Source organism: Pomacea canaliculata, linkage group LG8, assembly GCF_003073045.1.
Source record: "Pomacea canaliculata isolate SZHN2017 linkage group LG8, ASM307304v1, whole genome shotgun sequence".
NCBI lineage: Eukaryota > Metazoa > Mollusca > Gastropoda > Architaenioglossa > Ampullariidae > Pomacea > Pomacea canaliculata.
In genome coordinates, this window is record NC_037597.1 from 3,553,143 (window position 1) to 3,570,579 (window position 17,437).

General features: G+C 39.9%; 1 protein-coding gene and 1 long non-coding RNA gene across 6 annotated transcripts; one reads left to right on the forward strand and one right to left on the reverse strand.

The window, feature by feature from the left end:
* Positions 1-1,123: 1,123 nt before the first annotated feature.
* On the reverse strand, positions 1,124-12,547 carry LOC112571108. 5 transcript variants are annotated; one of them, XR_003100752.1, is made up of 8 exons: positions 12,410-12,547; positions 11,327-11,510; positions 10,782-10,842; positions 5,964-8,093; positions 5,570-5,635; positions 3,614-5,402; positions 3,240-3,286; positions 1,124-2,518 (listed from the first exon to the last, which is right to left on the reverse strand). It is a non-coding gene; the product is annotated as an uncharacterized LOC112571108 (long non-coding RNA). The 5 variants fall into 5 exon arrangements; XR_003100749.1 differs by lacking the exon at positions 12,410-12,547 and having other exon boundaries at positions 1,129-2,518; positions 3,614-3,885; positions 4,717-5,402; positions 11,327-12,279; XR_003100750.1 differs by lacking the exon at positions 12,410-12,547 and having other exon boundaries at positions 1,130-2,518; positions 3,614-3,885; positions 4,892-5,402; positions 11,327-12,278.
* A 19-nt stretch (positions 12,548-12,566) lies between these two features.
* On the forward strand, positions 12,567-16,781 carry LOC112571107 (ubiquitin-like). The gene is given in 6 exon segments (XM_025249919.1): positions 12,567-12,585; positions 13,982-14,070; positions 14,745-14,883; positions 15,889-15,930; positions 15,933-15,943; positions 16,330-16,781. Coding segments are annotated over 5 exon segments (399 nt in total). The 5' UTR covers positions 12,567-12,585; positions 13,982-13,989; the 3' UTR covers positions 16,456-16,781.
* The last annotated feature ends 656 nt before the right edge of the window (positions 16,782-17,437 follow it).

Here is a 17,437-nt window from a genome sequence, read left to right on the forward strand (position 1 = left end):
AGCTAATCTTTAAATGGACAGTTGGCTGCTTTTGGTCGGCGCGTGCACTTAAGTCTCTTAGTTTCTCCCCTCTCTACTGTTTCCTTCGGATTTTTCTGTTCTGTTTTTAATAATAATAACAATAATAATAATAATTATTATTATTATTATTTTGAACTTATAATGACCAAGATAGATCGCACTCGCTGCGAAGACCAATAATGATAAGTGAAAGATAACAGCGCGTGTTTACTGGAATTTTCCTATAAACCACACTGCGCTATACTCGGGGTATCATATTGGCCGCTGTCGTGACACCTGTCCACCACCGGTGTCCAGTCGGTGGCAACGAAAACAAAGGCTGTCATCAGGGCAAAGTGTAATGGTCCTTCACATACCCTGCAGCGATGACTGCGGTCCCCTCTACGTAAGCGGTCACGACTCCCAGCCCAGCCAGGGTGGATAAACAGTCGTACTCCTTTTTCCAACTCAAACCCTGATATCGCCCCAGGGCACCCGCTGCCCCTCTTTAATGTTTTTATTACTAGCTTCGGCCCCTGTTTTTCTGGCCTTGAACCGGCTGGTTCATGACACTATCGAGAGCTTATTCTTTTTCTTTTCTTTTTTTTTTCTGAGAATCGAGATTAAAAGATTCTGAAACGCGAAGTAAAAGCTTGGAGGGTGGTCATAGAAACGCTGTTTAAATGAGAAATAAATGATAACATATTCTTCTTCAACAATAATTGGTCGCAAATGCCCAAATTATCTAAAAATAAGTAAAACAACAAATTCTACTTACCAGTATACACTCAATAGTAGAATCTGTCTCTAACACAGACTGAAAGTCATGAATCCTCTTAGCACAAATCCTGATGTTAGGAAAGTATCATTCCCAAAGACAAAGGAGAGGTAGGAGTAGAACCCTGTATATATATATAGCCGCCAGGATCGCGGTTTATTGCTTTTCTTCTCCATTTGACAAAGGGGGAATGCGATACCCTAGCACGTGCTTTCATCACAGGCATGAAGGACGCATTAAGAAGTCAGGGGATCCTGTCGAGGAGCCTCCCGTGTCGCGATGACGAATGTCCGGCGATGACAGGCTCAAGTTTAAAGACCCTCTACCAGTGTCAGGCAAGTCGTTATCATAACGTTTCGCGAGCCTTTAAACAGTAATATGATAGAAAAGGACAACCGTCATATGAGTAGTGACAACCTTTAATGGTTTTAAATGCGTGTTAACAATTCGAGTGAGGCATAACGTCTTTTACATGAGTAGTGACACCCTGTCTGTCTGTCTGTCTCTCACACACACACACAAGCTCTATGCATGCGTGCCTTACTCATGTATGTACGACTCGGAAAAGTGTGCGTATGTACGTTTGCGTGCAAGCTCCTCCGCACTACGTATATTTATCTTATTTTTCAATAACTGCAAATAAACATACAAGAGGATACAGAAACTACAAAGTTATCTTCAATGATGAACTGAGAAGAAATAAATGGATGTCTCGCAAAATTTACTTACCCTCTGTGACTATAGAATAGCAATTGAAAAAATTAACAATGATTGCACACTGCAGTGTTAGCTTATGAACACTAATAGTTTATTATAATATTTGTCATAAAGACTGCAGGTAGAATAGTCTCTGAATATTTCTGTCTCAACGTTAGTGATAAATTAAAACTCCTAGAGAGATTTAATGAGCTCAGATTACACTCTTTATGACTGCTATCACGGAGTTAAATTATTAATGCTGTAAAGCACAAAGTTAAAACCCTCTTCGGTTTCAGAAATGAAAATGAACACAATTAAAAGTTCTTCTCCCTTTACGCATAAGCGCTTAAATAATCTGTCAAATGATATCTTCCTACACCATAAAGTCAGCAACAGCCACTTTGATGACAAAGGAGCTGGCTGTCCTCTCCATGGTCTGGTACAGGTGAGTTTATGTTTCCGTGACCCTCAACAGTTTAACCCAAAATATATATATAAAAGAAACCAGCGAGTAATCGTATTTACATTTAAACTCTGTAACACAATCTTCCACAAGCTCAAAAGAATTTTTACAAGCAGTGTTCAATTCCGTCCTGAATTAGGGTTTGCATTGGCTCCGGTGGTCATTAGGTATTATATTAGGTATTTTGTGGCACACGTTTTTGTTTTTCGTAACAACTGTAACTCCAATAAGAGATGTGGCTGCTTTTTCTTGGTAGGTTGGTGGAGGATCACTGTTTGTGTCTTGTTCATCCAGTGAAGAATACGGCGGGGGCGACATTACTACGACAGTTGAGTCTGTGTTGTTGTGTGCACATTGTGCGGTGCTTCCACGCGGACCATTGTTCTCACAAGTCTCGAAGACCAGGAAGCGAACATTTGTAGAGTAGGAGACGTATTGTTGGTACAAAATATCGCCAAACCAGAAGAGAATGGAAAGACAAATGAAGACAACACACACGTAAAGTAAACGTAGGAAGACTTCGTCCTTGGTATGCGGATCCTCTGTAACCGGGGTGGTCACAGGAAGAAGTACCTCGCCTGTCAACAAATGAAAAGTTGACACACACCTCCAATAATAGTTCTATAACTAGGATTTTAGCTTAAAACATTTTTATGTAGAACACAATAAAAGCCAAATCACAAGATAACTTCACCTGTTGCATAGCTATATTTAATAAACCATTAAAACTATAAAATAATTCTATAAATTTTGGAGTGACATTTAGTAGAAATTAAGAAAAATATCAAGCATATATTGCTGATGTGCCTACTACAAAATATAAAATCCTGGCCGAAGGCAGAAATCGGTGATAAGGAAAAACTTTATTTTGAAGTATATTTAAATGAATATTATTTAAAAATCAAAATTATATAGGTTAAAAAATGCCAGACAATGCACTCCAAAACCGTGTCAGTTACGCAAAGTATGATTGATTCACCGACAAAACTAATAACGATCGAATAAGGACCTAGATTTTTTTTGCAGTTTTTTAAATTCCATAACAGTTAATTTGCAGTCCAAAGCGTTGTGCACCAAAAACAACAAAGAGGCATAAGCCTTTTTTAAAAATATAAATCATGCAGTTGCGAAATGTTAATAAATACTCTATTAGTCCCAATATAACTATTTGATTTTTCATGTGTCTTATTATCATGCTCATGCACAGTAAAACAGCAAATAGGGAAGCCCTATTCATCTTTTTAAAAAAAAACTAATAAAAACCATACAACCAGTATTACTGTAAGGTAAACGACTCACCAGTAGCAGCATTGGTAGGGATCATTTTCTTTTAAATTTTCAGAAATCTGTAATAAACAACAACAAAAATTAATAATGGCAATACTGGAACACAGTTCTGTGTTATTATACGACTGCACAGAGTAACGCTCACACAGAGAAATGTTGACTCAGATATACGGACACGTATACTAACAAAGAACACAACTAAGACATATTTGTTTCTTCGGTTCCATCTACCTCATCTCCTCCCGCCGGAAACAATCGTCGTGTTATAATTCTTCTTACCGCACAGGCGGAATATTTCAAATGAGCTGTTACAAAACTGCTAACGACATATTTTCTTTAAGTGTTTTGATGTATGATATGATCAAACTAATCATAATAGCTTTTACCTGAGAAACCCGCAACTGATGGCTGAGCTTTGTCCAAACCACGTGAGCTGAGCACAAGGTTGAGCAGTGACGTAGACTGACCCTTGCTACAGCGAACGTTGACTGGCTGTTCTCTGTCCAGAGCTTCTAGAGGGCGGGTCAGTCAGTGGTCACGTGCCGGTAGCCAATGAGATTCCTTTCAGTCTAGTGTCGCTCCGCCGTATGACGTCAAGCGAACGAGCAGAGGCTGGAGGGAGGTCAGATTACGTCATTTTGTCGTCGCCGCCTGCGGCCTGTCAGGGAAGAGGAGGCGGACGTGGAATATTGAGCAGTCAATATATATATATAATATATCAATAAATATTATTAATCTATACTTTCACCAAAACATTTTCTGATTGCCGGACTTTCAATCATTTCGATTGTTAATTTCAGGGTAAACAACAAAAAAATATTCTTCCAGCTCTAAGTAATTCTGGAACATTCTTTTATTGTAAAATGGCTCTTTCTGGTTAATTCCGCTATATTTGGTTTATTTAACAAAAATAAACATTTCACACAAAAAAAGGAAAGGTAAAAAAAGTATATTTACGGTTAGTGGATCAGCAATAGTGGTGTGAACTCCCTCGTTGCTTTCTATTTTTTTTTTCACCCCATCTTTATTTATATATATGTCAATATAAGAAAATACATTTCTTTAATGTGTTTATTTCGGTAAATAATGCTAGTTCTTGTTAACTCCCTTCGTTTTGCAATATTATGTTACTCTCAGCTCTTTTGTTTTTCGGTTCTTCTTTGCTTTTTTCTTCATTTGATTTTATTGTTCGTTGAATACGGTTTTTAGTTTTTTTATAGTTCATATGTTGTTTGTTTTCCTGTCCCTCATGTGCTGTCCATGTTTCGTTCTTGGGCATGCACCTTAGTATGAGTATTCGTTTAAACATTTTTTTATTATTATTATTATTCTACGATTTACAATGGTTCGCACACTGTGGTTTTAGTTTATTAACACTAGTAATCATCTTTCTAATAGCTGCAGGTAGAATAGTTTCTGAGTATTTCTGTCTCAACGTCAGTGATAAATGAAAACACCTACAGAGTTAATCAGCTGAGATTACACTCACTTTGTGACTGCCATCACTGAGTTACATTATTAATACTGTACAGCAGTGGTTGGCAAAGTGTGGGCCGCACGTGTGTCAGGTGGTCCGCAGCTGATAGTCATCATATGTGAGCATTATAAAAAAAAAAATCAGGAAAAATACAAATGAGAGAATGAGTGGCAAACACGACATTTACACATCACACTTCCAAGCCCAAAATATTTTTATTCAAACAGTGTTCAATTCCGTCCTAAATGAGGCTCCGGATGGTCATTGAGAACCTTTATTAGGTATTTTCTATTCACGTTCTTGTTCTTCGTAACGACTGCAAGTCAAACAAGGACAATGGCTGTTGGAAGATCACTGTTTGTGTCTTGTTCATCCAGTGAAGAATACGGCGGGGGTGACATTACTACGACAGTTGAGTCTGTTTTGATGTGTGCACATTGTGCGTTGTTTCACGGAACATTGTTCTTCAGATGGCGCAGAACATTTTGAAACCTTTGTGCTTTCTCCCGACTCAGCTGAGGCCAATGAGCGAAGATATCTTGGGTAGTAGAAGTAATTTTGATAGACAGAATTGCCTAACAAGACGATGATGGCAAGACCAACAAAGATAACCTCAAATTTAAGTACAGTTATAAGGAATCCGTCCATATGATACAGCTCCTTTGCAACGCGGGTGGTAACAGGAAGAAGTACCCCACCTGTCAACAAATAATAAAAAAAAGGTTCATCTTTTATAAATACTGAAAGAAAGGTGAATAAGTGAAAGTCGGAAGTAATGTCAAATTTAACATTTATCCATTCCTTCATGCTTAACTAAGTTAAATGTATCAGTTATGATTAAGTAGCTGGAAGGTAAAAGATTTACCACTAGTAGAGTTGATGGCGTTCATTGTCTTCTTGCTGCTGCTTTTTTTTTCAATTGCTCAGAAACCTGTTAATAAAAAAAAGGAAAAAGTGGCAATACTGGAACACAATTCTGTGTCATTGAACGACTGCACAGAGTTACACTCACACAGAGAAATGTTGACTTAGATATTCGGACACGTATACAAACAAAGAACACTAACGAAGACATAGTAGTTTCTTCTCGGTTCCATCTACTCCATCTCCTCCCTCCGAAAACAATCGTCGTTATAAGACTTCTTACCACACAGGCGGAATATTTCAAATGAGCAGTTACATAACAGAAAAGCATACGCAGTAGATATCTTACTGTAAGTGCTATGACCTATGATGTGACCTAACTAATAACTAATTACCTGAGGCTGATGGCTGACCTTTGTCCAAACCACGCGAGCACGAGGTTAGGAAGTGACGTAGGGACTATCCATTGGGGTGGCTTCCTCCGATCAGCTGATTGGTGTTGCCACAGCGAACTTGTTGACTGGCGCTTCTGCGTCCACAGCTGAGGGCGTGCGGTCATAGGGTCAGTGGTGACGTGGTTTCCTTTGTCCACTTAGCCTTCCATCTCATCTGGCCGGTAGTCAATGGGATTCCTTTCAGTCTATTTTTGCTCCGCCGTATGACGTCAAGCGAACGAGCAGAGGCTAGAAAGAGGTCAGATTACGTACCTCTTACGTCGCCGCCAGCGGCTTGCTATGACATCACACTAATAGGTACTCAGTACTCTGAGGTGACATCACGCTCTGTCTTGTTGCCGCCGGGAAGCGACACAGGGTTACCGAGTCTACTCCCCGGGAAAATGCAGTTCGGGTTACATAACACAATCTTAACATCTAAGTCACTAAAATTTAGGTTAGAGATATAAATTTGTTTTTAACAATAATCTTATATTTATGACCTTAGTTTAAAATCGCAATGTGTTCGTTTATATATATCTAAGTAAGAAATCTCTCCATTGTGCTTATTAACTTTTAGTCGAAAAGGGCCTCTCCAGAATATAGTGTATGAATATCAAAATGGCTCACACATTTCACCAACCTTTTTACCCGTCTCAGGTTAATTAAACGTGCTTCATGAACACGAACTTTGCTGTATCACAGTGAAATAAATGTTGAATGGGACTTAAAACATGAGTGCAAACAAACTCCCATGAAACAGTTTATTTGAAAAAAAAAATTCTAGTCATTCTTTTTTTAGTGAGAAGCTATTTGTAAATATTGTGGATTGGAATTAGTGTATTGCCGTGCATAAAACATAAAACATAAAACTCGTCTGTATTTATGTGCTCGCTCTCTCTCTCTCTCTCTCACACACACATATGGGTGCAAAAACATTAACAGACAACTGCTCCTACACTCACATAATTTAAAAAAAGATGCCCTGGGTTTAAAATTCGAAAGCATAGTCCATAAATTTAAAATCAAAAATCAACGAAATTTTAAACAGGTTGTCGTTAACTTGGCTACCACCAATGAACGATTAATAATATATAAAAAAAAGTGTGCATTAATGTGTCAGGTTAATAAAATCCGTGCTTCTTACTGCATGGTGATCGGCTGAATCTCACCAGACACAAATATTTATAGGCTGTAAAAAGTAAATGAAATTGTCAAAGTAGCGCACTTTCACACCGTGTGGACTGACCACTTCGTCATCTGTTGCCAGTCGACTGGCAAGCATTGACCCGAATCACTGGCGAGGTTTTAACCTCGTAACCCTGTCACTGTTTTGTAGCGGTCACACGGTCGAGCCCTACAGCTACTCCACTGTTAACCAGGCGGATCTGGAGTGATTGAAGGGCGTAGTCAGGGCTCCATGCTGTTTGTGCTTGGTAACCTTCCCTCCACACAACCTTTTGCCTGTCACCCTCCGTTCCCCTACCCTCCACAGAAACACAAATACACCACGCGCAGTCGCGCACACACCTGTCGTCCAACACTCCCGCAAAATAAATAAACAATCTCTAGCATGACCAGACCACGCATCTCGAAGAGACCTAGATGTTCGACCTAGATGTTTCACAGAGCCTCGAGTGGAGGCAGTCAGGTGTCATCGGTTGTCTTTCCGCTCCGCTGGCGACAGTTCTGTACAAATGTCCCTCTCTGAGTACGGCGGTGGCAGATCGCACTCAGAAGTGACATCCAGCGCATAGTTGTCAAACGCAATTGTTGAATAGGGTGGAGGGGTCAATACGGGTACACTGATGCCGGCTGAGCTGCTAGGAAGCACTTCTCCGTAGGAGGCGACATGCACCCCAGACTGAGGAGAAAACTGCACACCGCCTTCCACCCTGCTTATGACGGCCACCTCCCGGGTGGCTGGTGGGGGAGGTAGTGTTGATTGTAGACGTCGTGACTGTCGTCGCTTGATGAAAAATACTATGGCGCAGGTGAAGAAAAAGAAGACTGTAAAGGACACGATGTAGGCGGCCAGTGAGACAGCCTGGTACGCCCTGCTCTCCACCGTGTTGCTGTCGCCATCCGTCACTACATTCGGATGAAACAAAAACTAATATTTAATAAACATCTTTATTTGATTAGGAAACAAAAGTAAATTAACAGATTCATGACTCTGTACCCATTTTCTCCAGGAAAGCCGCTACCCACGTTTGGAAGACTAAAGATAAAGGAATATGTTTAAAAATTTTATACAAATTTCATGTACTTTAATATAATTGCATTTTTTCCAGTCCTCGAGTATCAGAATAGTTTAGTGCTCAACTTCTTTTGCGTTCTGCTTTCAGCAATTATATGACTCCAGAAATCAAAGGTGACATGGTGCTGGAAGCTTAATGGCCATAAGTTTATGCTTAATTATTTACTATAGCTATAACTATATACTATAGCTATAAGTACCATTTATAGTGGCCCAGAAACATGCATTATTACTTTGGCTAGGTACAAGTGGATGTCATCATATACGATGACCTACTCATGAAGACATTTATTGTCACATTCGTGCTTATTGCTATAAAAAGGCCGATCATAAGAACCAAGTCAAAGTCAAAATTGTGTGTGTGTGTGTGAAGGAGAGAGATGCCTGCAAAATAACTTAACATAGTATGAACATTGCTGGGTTTTGTACCGAACTCTCTTGTTGCATTCGACCTTCGACCGAAGTCTATAACTGCCTTAATATTTGTTACACTATATAGCTAGTTGAAGGCTATATACTTTATGTAAATGGTTTCCTGATCCATACAACAACCACAAGCATCTGATATTGATCTTACCATGCCCTTGACTTTAAGCCTGCCATAAACTTTCTATCTTTATCTTATGGGCGCTCATGTATATCACTGTTCGCAGCTGTTTCCAAGGCAGGGTAAGTAAACTATGTACCCACAACAGTTAAACCATAATGTGTACATAATGCCTGGCTGACAATGGTATAAACTAGAGCATTGGCGTTGTACATGAGATAACCAATTTTAGAGTTTTATTTACAGATTTACCATTTCCTTCATGCAACCAATTTTTTTTTTTTTCAAAACACGAAGGAAATAAAAGTACACACACATACAAATCGCGTTATAGTTCTCCTTTCCCGTTTATATCCGCTACTTACTCATCATTGGGTCTTTAAATGTGCATTACAAACACTTTTCTGAGAGCAATACTCATAAAACTTACTGCTACTAACCCGCAGGCCTGACTAAATGGAGGGACAGAGGGGGCTGGTGTACCAGGGTCCTCAACTATAACGAGGCCCAGGCTTCAGTGTGCTATTCCTTGTCGTGTTTTTCATTTTTGTTTTTGTTTACAAATTTCTTGGGGAAAATATCAAAACACGAGGCTCCGCGATGTCGAGTGTCAAGACAGGAGTGAACAGGGAAACGGAGGAGGGGAGAGGGTGTCGCTCCTAGCAATGCACAGGAGGTGCATAAAATGTTTGCTTTTTTCCCTTGTAGATGATTATTATATTGCTGCACTTGTGAGGCCTACCCTAAGTGTAGTGTATAGCTGCAGTGACAGGCCATTCACTAACCCTATAACATCACTTTAAAGCCATTGCGAGAGATTTTATAACCGTTTGGTCTACCTCGTCCTGTTTAACAGCGTGTTGCTACGTCTACGTATGCATGATGTTGTTGACATAACTGTAGTCCTTGTATACTGTTCAGCCACAGTGCATGGCAGGGACCAGTGTCAGCCATCAGAACTATGCATTCTAATTAGCATTGCGTGCACACACACACACAGGAAGTACAAGCTAACCACAATCAGCAATAACACACAAACTGGCAAATACCAAGTTTACACAGGGAGAAAAATAAAAACGAAAATATTAAAATATGTATAAATAAAACAAAAGCACTGTTTTGACACACACTAAAATGTAAATCCGCAAGACTAATTTTCTGCTATCGCTTCTCCATCACCAACCATACAACCACTAAGTCTATCCTTTCAAAGAAAACAGTAGGATTCCCACAGATGAGTGCCTTAATATTACAAACAACAAAAAAATTAAAAAAAAAAAAAAAAAAACAAAAAAAACAAAACCGCAGAACCTTAGCAGGTGCAAAGAACTATTTTATACATATACTGTGTAGAAGGATTCAAGAATACATCAAACATGTATAAGCATTAGGTTTCTCAGCGTAAAGGGCAGTCAGGCGAATTGGTCAGTGGGAGCCGTGACCAGGGGAAGGCATTGTAAGTGTATCCATGTAATTTAATTAGGGGCAGGTTGCTAGGTCTTATTGTTTTGTTTGCTGTGAATACTACGTTATTAAATATAGATAACAGGGATCGACTTGTAAACCTACAATTTGGAGAAAGTTAATTTAGATCAAACTCCGCCTGGAAACCCGGGTAACTCGCCGGTCCCAAGCCCAGATGAAGGAGGAGGGTTAGGTATGGGGCTAACAGCCCACCCTGTAAAACAACCCTGGTACAGAAACCGCAAAAGCAACACAAGACCAGAATTGAGATCACCTTCATGCAAGTGGCCCGTAACTGTCGTCTTACTCATCTTCCCTGGGGCCTGTGATGGCTCTCAGCCACCACGCAAACACACACACACCTGTGATATCTAATGAATAAATTGTCCTGCAGATATTCCCCTACTGACTGCTCAATCTGTATGAGTGTGTGTGAAAACGCTGAACGCATGCTCTTAAATGAGAGTGATTTTGCATTATTATTATTTTAAAGTACACTGAAACCTACCATTTCCTTTCGCTGTCACTGTGTTCATCCGGTCTTCCATGTGTTATATCAAGCTCATAATCTGCAATAAAGCCAAAATGAAAAGGTATAAAATTTAATAACTAGCTTAGAACCTGCAGGGCACGATTCACTGTACCTTTGGACAGACAAACCAACATACCTGGGAGTAAGGATTGAAAGGGCGATTGCAATCTGCTCATTACACTAAGAACTCTTTACAGCCAACTCCTCGCATGACTTTTTAATGTGCCTCTCGTATGACCTTTATCAGTGTTGGTAGTTGGTCGTTTGGGTCAATTGTCTTTTTGAAAATGGTCAGTGTGAATGCACTATAATCTCTCTCTCTCACACACACACACAAACACAGATGAAAGAAGGAAGGTGGCGAGAGAGGCGCGAGGGACTGCGAAAGCGGGATGTTTGTAACAGGACCTCTCTACACAGTTTACATCACCCTAAACAATACACACATCGACTGCCAACCTCCTACCCACCGGGTACCGCTAAAGCAGGGTAGGCAATGATGAAAGGAACTGTAACCTTACCTGGCTGTCGTGATGTTGTGTCTCGTAGCGACAGATGCGGCTCGACTCGCTGCTGCCGTGGCGCAAGCTGTTGCTACCTGCGACTCGCATGTCGTGGGTTACCTTCGCCAGAGGTCACCTGCGCGCACGTTGACGAGGCTGTTTTTCAAGTCCCAGATTCGTGTGTCAGTCGCATCGCCGGCTTCTAAGAGGAATTAAGAACCACTTGAAAGCGAAGGCTTATACCGTCTCCCGGGTACATTCTCTCTCGCAAGAAAGTATTACACATCCGTGTTTCAAAACTGCGGTCAGCGTGGCGCTGTGTTAACCGACAAAGGGTAAGCGAATGGATATCGACCGTGGAATAATAATAAATCCGCGTCAAAGCAAGGGGTAGATGACGTGGTAAAAGTAGGGAGAAATAGGATCCCATCTGGCGCGCAATTCTTGATGTCACCCCTGCCGCTAGATCAGCCTCCTTACCTCCACTTCTTCGCCCCCTTTCCCCCACCAATCTTCAAACGTACCTAGGTTAACTAGATGAACGGATCATATGCAACTCTTTGATGATAGATATCCACGTTCATCATCTATACACCTAAACCGAAAGGGGACAATATGTGGAAATAGTCTGTTAGAAAAGGGTAGGGATGACGCCGTCGATCAGGCCTGACGAGAAGGGGGAACAGGGTCTGGTGTACCCGGGCCCGCCGCTGTAAAGGAGGGCACGGCCTTGGCCAGCGGATTTTATTTTTCCTTCTTCTCTTTTCCTTTTAAAGAAAGGTTGACAGAACATTCCTAACTCTGGGGATTTTTTCTGTGGAGCAGTTACAAGTTCCTCATTTACTAACCAGCCATGTGTAAACAACTCTCTGTTCAAGTATAGTGATGTAGATCCTACTGCACTTGTCCTAATGGTTGCAGTCTTTACTACGTCACTGAACGAAATGCAGATACTGACAATCAAATTGTAAGCATATTATTATATGGTGGGAAATAATTTACAATTATAAGGGGCCCGAACGAGAGGTCGTCTGTCCATGGCTCTCGTCGGCCGTGGACTCACGCAGTTGTCTCGTGGCGAGGAAAATATAATCAGGTCACCTGGATGATCACCGTCGTGCACGCCTTGAAGTTTGCAACTCATCCAATAAATCTGACAGATGGTGAAGATGGTGGACGCGCTGGACAGAGTCCAAGCCCAAACATGTATGACGACGACGACGACGACGACGACGACGACGACGACGATTTATGAATACTTCGTTTCACCATCAAAGGTGAGGTCAAGTAGCTTTACATACGAACACTCCAGGTAGGCATCTAGTACTGCTACGTACGTCTTCTAAAATCATGCATTCACCTTCAGGTCATATAACGATGTTTACCTACGGTAAACTGAACTGGGAGGATAGGGGCGGGGGGCATACGTGTCTCTTCAATGTGTTAGATCCTGTTCGTATAGGCTCGTAGCTGGCCTGTGTTTACGCCGTAAACTCAATCGTGTTAAAAGCATTGATACCCTCCTCCACCCCTTTCTTCGCAGTGTCTTCAACCTTCAGGGGGTCAAAAGGGTTACACAACAGTGTGTCGTGTGCCTAATTGTAACGATAGAGGTTCTGACGTCAACGTATCACGGTTGGGATTATGGTTAGGCATATATAGTAAAAGGGAGGGGGGATAGTTATATTTAGAAGTATAATGAATGTTCAGAACTAAAAGTAAAGGTTGCTGGCGCACGTGTACCTCCAAATTCCCCGTAATCAAATGCGCAGTTGAAGCACGATCGACGCTGTAAGTGACCAGCATATACTAAAGCATGTCAGCATCTAAATGATCGAGCATCAATAAAACACTCAAAAACATCACAATGATTACTGTAGTAAATCCTTTGTTCTGTCATCACTGGCGGAGACTTTATGAACAAGAATATTATGAGTGTATGTCACTGTGATTTTTCCAGTGATTTGTTATACATAGCCACTACCAGCATTGATAGATGTCTGGACAACTTTAAACATATGCAGTTTTTAATTAAATTGGACGTCCTTTTGTGCATCTATTTCATAATAAAACAATGTACATACAAAATTATACATTTAAAAATGATAGTTTTTTTTCACTTAGACGATATAACATCTTTTTAATCTTTAGCCATGGAGTAAGAAGCGATTTAAAACCGGAAGTAGTCAGACATCTCTCGAAGGTTGCTAACGTTAGCAGAAATGAGCATAAACCTATGACGTCATCATACAGTTTCTTTATTTAAGCAAGTTAAGATGTCTTGCAAATAAGAATTTTGAAATACGTTTGCACAAATTTTTAAAAGAAAAGTTGGAAACCAAAGTAAGTGAGAGTTGGTTAATACGTCATCACTTTTCGCGCACAGAGCAAGCCAAGCTGTCATATCTCTTTCTTCCGTTTTGTGGAAGTGAGTGTTTCACAACGGACGTGTAATACAAGTTCGTGGTTTCATAACCTAGTGTAAGAACTCGACTGCTATTCACGGCATGAGAACTCGCAACCAAGTGGCTATATAAAGTGACTGACGTAACGTTTACATCCTACTTTGGCTAGCGACATCGTACCATTGACTTCGAAAAAAACATTTCACTCGCATTTAGAAAGTAGACATCGCTTACTTGAGACATTACAATAGAAAGTCTCTTGTTTCAGATTCAGCCATGCCTGTATTTATCCGATCTGCTTCTAATGCCACCTACACAGTCAATGAGGTGGACGGGCAAACCATCAGCGATATTAAGGTAAACTTCCATTATGGCTTATTTGAGAAAAACAAAGTGAAGTAAGCTGTTAAAGGTTATCAGCTGCCAATTCAAATTACTTGCTTAAAAATTCCTTATATGTTCTATATAAGCCAAGAGATCAAATATTTGGCTGTTTGTTAGTGGAAAAAAAATGCATTACTTTGGTGACATCCAACTCCACAAACCTTACCATCAGGGCCTAATTTTAACCAAATCAAAATTTAAAACATACTTATCACCTCATTAAAGGCAGTTCTTGAAACACACAACTGCATACAACACTCCTCTATCATCAGTCGGCTTAGCTCCATTTTCCTCTTTTAGCAGGATCATACCTGATGCCTCAGTTAAAGCAACTTTACATGCTATCCCATGTGCCACCTGTGTAATGCATTTGTACCAGTTTTATCACAGTATTCAAAAAACAAAAGAGATTTTAGCACAGCAGACGTGCTAGAGAAGTGACTTCTGAGTCATGGTCAACAATATGGGAGAAAAGCTGAAGGCACTTAAATAGTAAAGCCAGAGAGAAATTTTAATCTGCTCATTGTAGTGTAGGAATTCAATTGTTCTTTAAAGAGCATTTTAAATGTTTTATACTGAAGTTTTAAAGTTGTTTCTGCATTTCATTTTTCACATGAGCATTGGACAGAGGTTTTGTTTTCTTACAGGCTATGGTTGCTGATCACGAAGGATTGCCAGCAGAAGAGATGGTTATTTACTGTGCAGGAAGACCTTTGGAAGATGAAGTGAATCTTTCAACCTTGGAGGAGCTTACCACTTTTGAAGTGGAAGTCCGGATGTTAGGAGGCAAGTTTTCAATTGCAAAATGATCTGCTTGTGCTGTGTTTTCCCTTGTTTACACAAATAACACACTAATGTGAGACATATACAGTGGAACTTTGGCTAACGACCACAGTACGTTCTGGATAGTTGGTTAGTATCAGAAACAATTTTCCCGATAAGAAATGAAGGAAATAGATTAAATTGGTTCCCAGCCCCTGTTGACTCGCGAAAGTTACAGGCTATATAGGTATGTTTTTTGAATGATAGCAGTTATAATTCAGTATAAAAGGAGTTAAATAAACATAAAAACATTAAAGAATACATTTAAGCATAAGAAAACATTTAGTAAACATAAGAAAACTTATTGTTTTGACTGCGATGTGATGATGTGGGTGGATGGAGGTGTGGGGAGGAAGGGGTGTAATTACTGCTTGGAGGAGGAATCCCCCCTCCATGAGAACATGTGGCATTGTAAAATCGGGGGTGACTTCCCATTTCTGTTGCATTGATGTTGAAGGAAAAACTTGTCCAATGTCTTTAGCTTTTGCCTGTTCTGTAATACTTTTAGGTAATACGACATTACATTATCATTGAGCATGTTTAGGCTCCTATTGCCTATCGCACTCTTAGGGAAAGACTTTTCTACCAACAGAAGCAATTTCCCCCACTTCGCATGCATTTCTTTAATCCCAAAAATCACTACATTAGGATGCACACAGATAAAGATAACAAATGACCGATCGTAACTGTGTCTCAAGCGTGAATGATGCTTTGTCTGAGATGCTGGTCGGGCATGTGTGGGCGAAGTTGCTGTTCGGCATCCAAATTTTGTTCGGTATCCGGTACAAATTTTTAACGAAATTTTTGGTCGTTATCCAAAATGTTTGCTATCCAAGGCGTTTGCTAGCCAAGGTTCCACTGTATCCTCTTCGTAATATTATTCCTAATATTTTACGGCCTTTGGTACATTTGCAGAATTAAAAGTGACATCAGTGGGTTTGTTTTTTTTCATCTTGTTTTCCTGTGCAGGCAAAGTCCATGGCTCCCTGGCCCGTGCAGGCAAAGTCAGAGGCAAACACCAAAAGTAAGAATTTAGGTTTCTGTTAATATTTAAGTCCAAGGAAATAAAACATGAGCAAGTAGGTTTTAGAATAAGGCAATTCAATAGAATTAGGACCTTTGCATTTAAAGACTTTATAAGGTAATTGATGTCAGTTCCTGACAATCATCAGTTTTACTCTTTTTTTTTTTTAAAAAGGAAATGACCACAACTAAGCACTCCATATTCTTTCTTTATTTTGATAACTAGTGTTGTCTAGGTATTTCCTGAATGAGCAAAGATTTTGTAAAAATTCATTTTACACTGATATGCTGAAGAAGATAGGATACATTTCTCTTGGTCTAGTCATAATAATTATGTTTGGTTAGTCAGTGCTGACGTTGCACTTCATTCCTCTTTGTTTTACGTAGGTGGACAAACAAGAAAAGAAGAAGAAGAAGACTGGTCGTGCCAAACGCCGAATGCAGTACAACCGACGTTTTGTGAATGTTGTTACCACTTTCGGTCGCAAGAAGGGTCCTAACGCTCGTTCTTAAAAATTTGAAATCGTTTTACAACGTAAATTTTCACAATAACATTCTGTGTTTTCAAACATTATGTATATCACAGGAAGACTTCCATTTCATTCTTTGACATCAGTGTTAGGACAACTGCATAAAATGATTGTTAAAAAAAAATGTCCACAAAAGTACATCAGACTTTAAGAGAGAGAGCAAGGAAAAATGTGGGAGATTGTGAGCGTGCAAGTTCTGCTTTATGAACTTTCTTAAGGTCTATATGTATTTGTAGAGTATTTGATTAAATACTGGCACACCAGCTATTCATGTGTTTCAATTATAAAGTGATATGTTTTCTTTTGTCACCATTTTTTGTATGCACAAGCAATAAGAACAAGTACTTAGAATACATTTTGTTGTGTGTCATCCCTTATAGTGTGACACTCCCATCTAAAGCAGAAGTTGTTGAAGAGAAAAAGGTGAAGATCCTTTGGTTCATAAGCACTTTAATAATTTTAATAATGTGTGATTCTGATAGTGCATACTCACACTAGTAAGGAGCATGCTCTTAGCACATAGTCATAAATGAGACATGGTCAACATACAAAGGACAGAAGGATAAACAACAGTACTGATGACTAATAAAGAGGACAAATAAAAGAAAAATAAAGACAACACAAAGAAACTTTTCATTATACATATCTGGGCACTGGTGGGCATAAACTTATTTTTCAACTTTGTGTGTTGCAAAATGTCACCACTGGCAGGACAAGTCTTCGTACAACCCCTGGATAATGTTTATGAGCTTAGGTGGAATGCCATAGTGGATCATCAGCCTCTGGATAATGTTCCTGTCTACAGTGTCAAAGGCCTTCTCAAGGTCCACAAAAGTTATATTAAGGGAGGATTGACACTCAATAGACTGCTAAGTTTTTGTCTAGTGCCTTCTTCAATCTTTCTAGTATTACCCTTTTCAGGACTGCTGGAGATGGACAGCAGCATGATCCCCCGCCAATTATTG